Source organism: Condylura cristata, unplaced genomic scaffold (assembly GCF_000260355.1).
Source record: "Condylura cristata isolate star-nosed mole 26May11 unplaced genomic scaffold, ConCri1.0 scaffold00008, whole genome shotgun sequence".
Classification (NCBI taxonomy): Eukaryota; Metazoa; Chordata; class Mammalia; order Eulipotyphla; family Talpidae; genus Condylura; species Condylura cristata.
In genome coordinates, this window is record NW_004567109.1 from 13,336,612 (window position 1) to 13,339,617 (window position 3,006).

The window sequence follows — 3,006 nt, forward strand, 5'->3', positions numbered from 1 at the left end:
AAAAAAAAAAAAAAAGAAAAACTTCTTTCCTACTGTCACCTCACATAATCTGCCTCCTGTCACCTCACATAATGTACCTCCTCTAGTACACTGTGATCTCTATTCGGGCAATGTCTTATTCATCTCTGTTGCCCTCTAAACCTTGTGTACAAAACAGGCATACTGATGTTTAAGACACCACTGTTTTTATCACCTCAAGTCTTGGCCATTGTCATCAGAAGCCACATCTTCTACATGCACCTGGTCACACTCCTGTTAAGAGACAAAACCAGACACTGTTTTAGTCCAAGAGAAGAAGTGCTATTATCACCGTGATCTATTGTAAAAAGACCACAAAAAATGGTGGGATGATGAAATACCTTATGGTCTTGCTTATGTAAGGGGGTTTACTCTGACCCCCCTTGTTGTCCAACTTCTTTTAAGGCTTGATTCACGTCCCACAGTCTTCGTGCAATCTTCCTTGACCACCCCAACCCCTCAGGAGTTATGCTCCTCTTTCTATAGTTCATTTTCCCAACAGCTGACAGGTATAACACAAGCTCCCTTACACTGTCAAGTGTCTGTCCTGTACTGCACTCTAACTTCTAATGGCAGGTCCCATATCCACAATCTCCTTTGCACCCCTCAAGTCTAGTCCAGTGCTCTCACATAGCAGATTCCCCACCACATTTTTGTACATAAAACAGATGCTTGTAGAATATGGTATCAAAACAAATTTATAAATGATGAACAAATTTACAAATTCAAGATTAGGAGTTAGAAGAGGTCATATTGGTCAAATCTCCTCATGTTCTAAAAGTCAGGTGAAATGATCTGCCCAAGATTATAAATCTGGTTAGTAGAAAGAAACTAGAATGAAACTGAGTCTTCTGATTCAAATTTAAGGTTCTTCCCACCAAGTCCATGCTACTATTACAAATGCCACCCACTGCCTAGATCTGACAGTCACTCCTCTGACACTATCCAGGGCAGCACTGTGATGTCCACCTGCATCAGAATCCTCTGGGGAAGTTTTTAAAAACTGCATATTCTTGGGTCCACCCCAGAACTACTTAAGTCAGAATTTCTGGGAGTGAAGTCCAAGAATCTTCATTTTTAACAAGCTCCCCAGGTGATTCTTATGCCCCCTAAAGTTGAGAACCACTGACCTGGGGGGCAGGAACACATTCAGGTCAAATTCTTCACAGAACTTTCAGTCCTGAGTGAGGACTATGTCTAGAAAATCATTACAAATACAATTTGGCAATAATTACTGGCACATAGTAGGTTTTCAATAAATGTTTGCTGAATAAAAACTATGATGTTCTAACTTATCAACAGGATAAGTTGAGGGAAGATTAAAGCATTGTGGAACTTAAGACAAAAAGTATTGAAGTTTAGAGTCCATTAATTTAGGTTTTTTGAAAATTGTCTGTTGAGTAAAACTACATTGTATTTAAAAAGAAACAGGATCACTTCATCTGCTTATAAAATACTATCTTATTTTATTTTAAGATTTTCATTATTAAAAAAATTAGGTAACATATGTAGCATACAGTTCAAAACTGGAAAAGAAATGAAGTGACAAGTCTGTTCCTTCCCACTTCTGTGTCCAAGCAATGCAGTTCACACCCCGATTGTAGGATAACTGCTTGACAGGGACCTAGAATGGGGAGATAACTTTTCTAACTTGGGATCTACATTTTGCTTTTCTGACTCTCAATCTTGTGCTCTTTCCACTCTACCACAGTTACTTCAAAGGTGAATTCAAATATAAAATTTAAAAAATTCCACTAAGGGACCCTCTCTAGTAGCTCAAAGGGTTAAAGTGCAGGTCTAGGAAGCTGGCTGCAGCTGCTTCAGTTGTTTAATCCCCCCAACCAGGGAGGTGACCACATGGCATAGCAACCTCTCCTGTCTTGCCTGCTGCTCCCCTTAACAGTGTACTTTGTCAAGCTGCCTGTTCTGCTCCCCACTCTGTCTTGGTGAATCCTCTTACCACCCCTGCACCTCTGGCCTGTACCCCAGTTATGTATGCATAAACAAACAAACAAACAAACAAACAAACAAACAAACAAACAAATAAATCTTTAATGGAAAAAAAAAATTCGACCAAGAAGCTCTCATTGTTCTTGGTCTTCCTTGCACCTAACTATAAAATGATTTTGGACATCAAGGTTAGCCTAAATATGGACAATAAGTATGCATAAAAATGCAAGCACTTAAGCAGTTACTTATAATAGATTTGACATATCAAGAGACTTTCTTTCAAGAAGGTAAAACTGAAGAACAGTCAAAATATAAGTGCGACAAATAATCAAACCCACTTCCTACATATTGTTTAGATGAAAATACTGAAATACTGGGTTATGTATTAGTGTTCTGCCTGATGTGTGGGCACATTTCTTAAAGCTAGATGACTTCCAAATGAGCTAACAAAAACTAAAGGCCCAAACCAAGATTGTGTGTGGGGATCTAACCAAGACACAGTTCTTGCAAGACTCTGGAATCCTATGTGGTCAGCTAGCCTCTCCATACCCATGCGGTCTGGCCACATTTCCTCCAAATACAACAAGCACAGGCTCAATACATAGATACTAAACACAAAGTTTTACTAAAGCACAAAAACAATTTAAAATAATTACCTCTAAGTCATTGAAGAAAAGATGTGTATCAGCCACTTCAAAAATCATTTCTTCCATTGTTAAACCTGAGCCAATCACTACTGTTGGGTCCTGGAAGACAGAGGAAATTTTGTTTGACTTGGTACTCACAAGTCCTGAGTGAGGAATACGTCTAGAAAATCATTATAAATACAAGTTGGCAGTAATTACTGGCACCTAGTAGGTTTTCAATAAATGCTGAATAAAAATTATGATGTTCTTCTATCTCATTAACAGGAAAAGTTGAGGGAAGATTAAAAGCATTGTGGAACTTAAGACAAAAAGTACTGGAGTATAGAGTCCATTAATTTTAGTTTTTTGAGAATTGTCTGTTGAGTAAAACATTGTATTTAAAAAGAAACAG

The 3,006-nt window shown here is 38.1% G+C and overlaps 1 protein-coding gene across 1 annotated transcript in view; it reads right to left on the minus strand.

Moving 5' to 3' along the window:
- Positions 1-3,006, minus strand: part of EYA3 (EYA transcriptional coactivator and phosphatase 3) — an 86,581-nt gene that overhangs the window by 13,396 nt on the left and 70,179 nt on the right. Inside the window, exons 12-13 of the mRNA XM_004679405.2 lie at positions 2,625-2,714; positions 194-252 (exon numbers count right to left, since the gene is read on the minus strand). Coding sequence (XP_004679462.2) covers positions 194-252; positions 2,625-2,714 — 149 coding nt within the window. The remainder of the gene's footprint in view (positions 1-193; positions 253-2,624; positions 2,715-3,006) is intronic.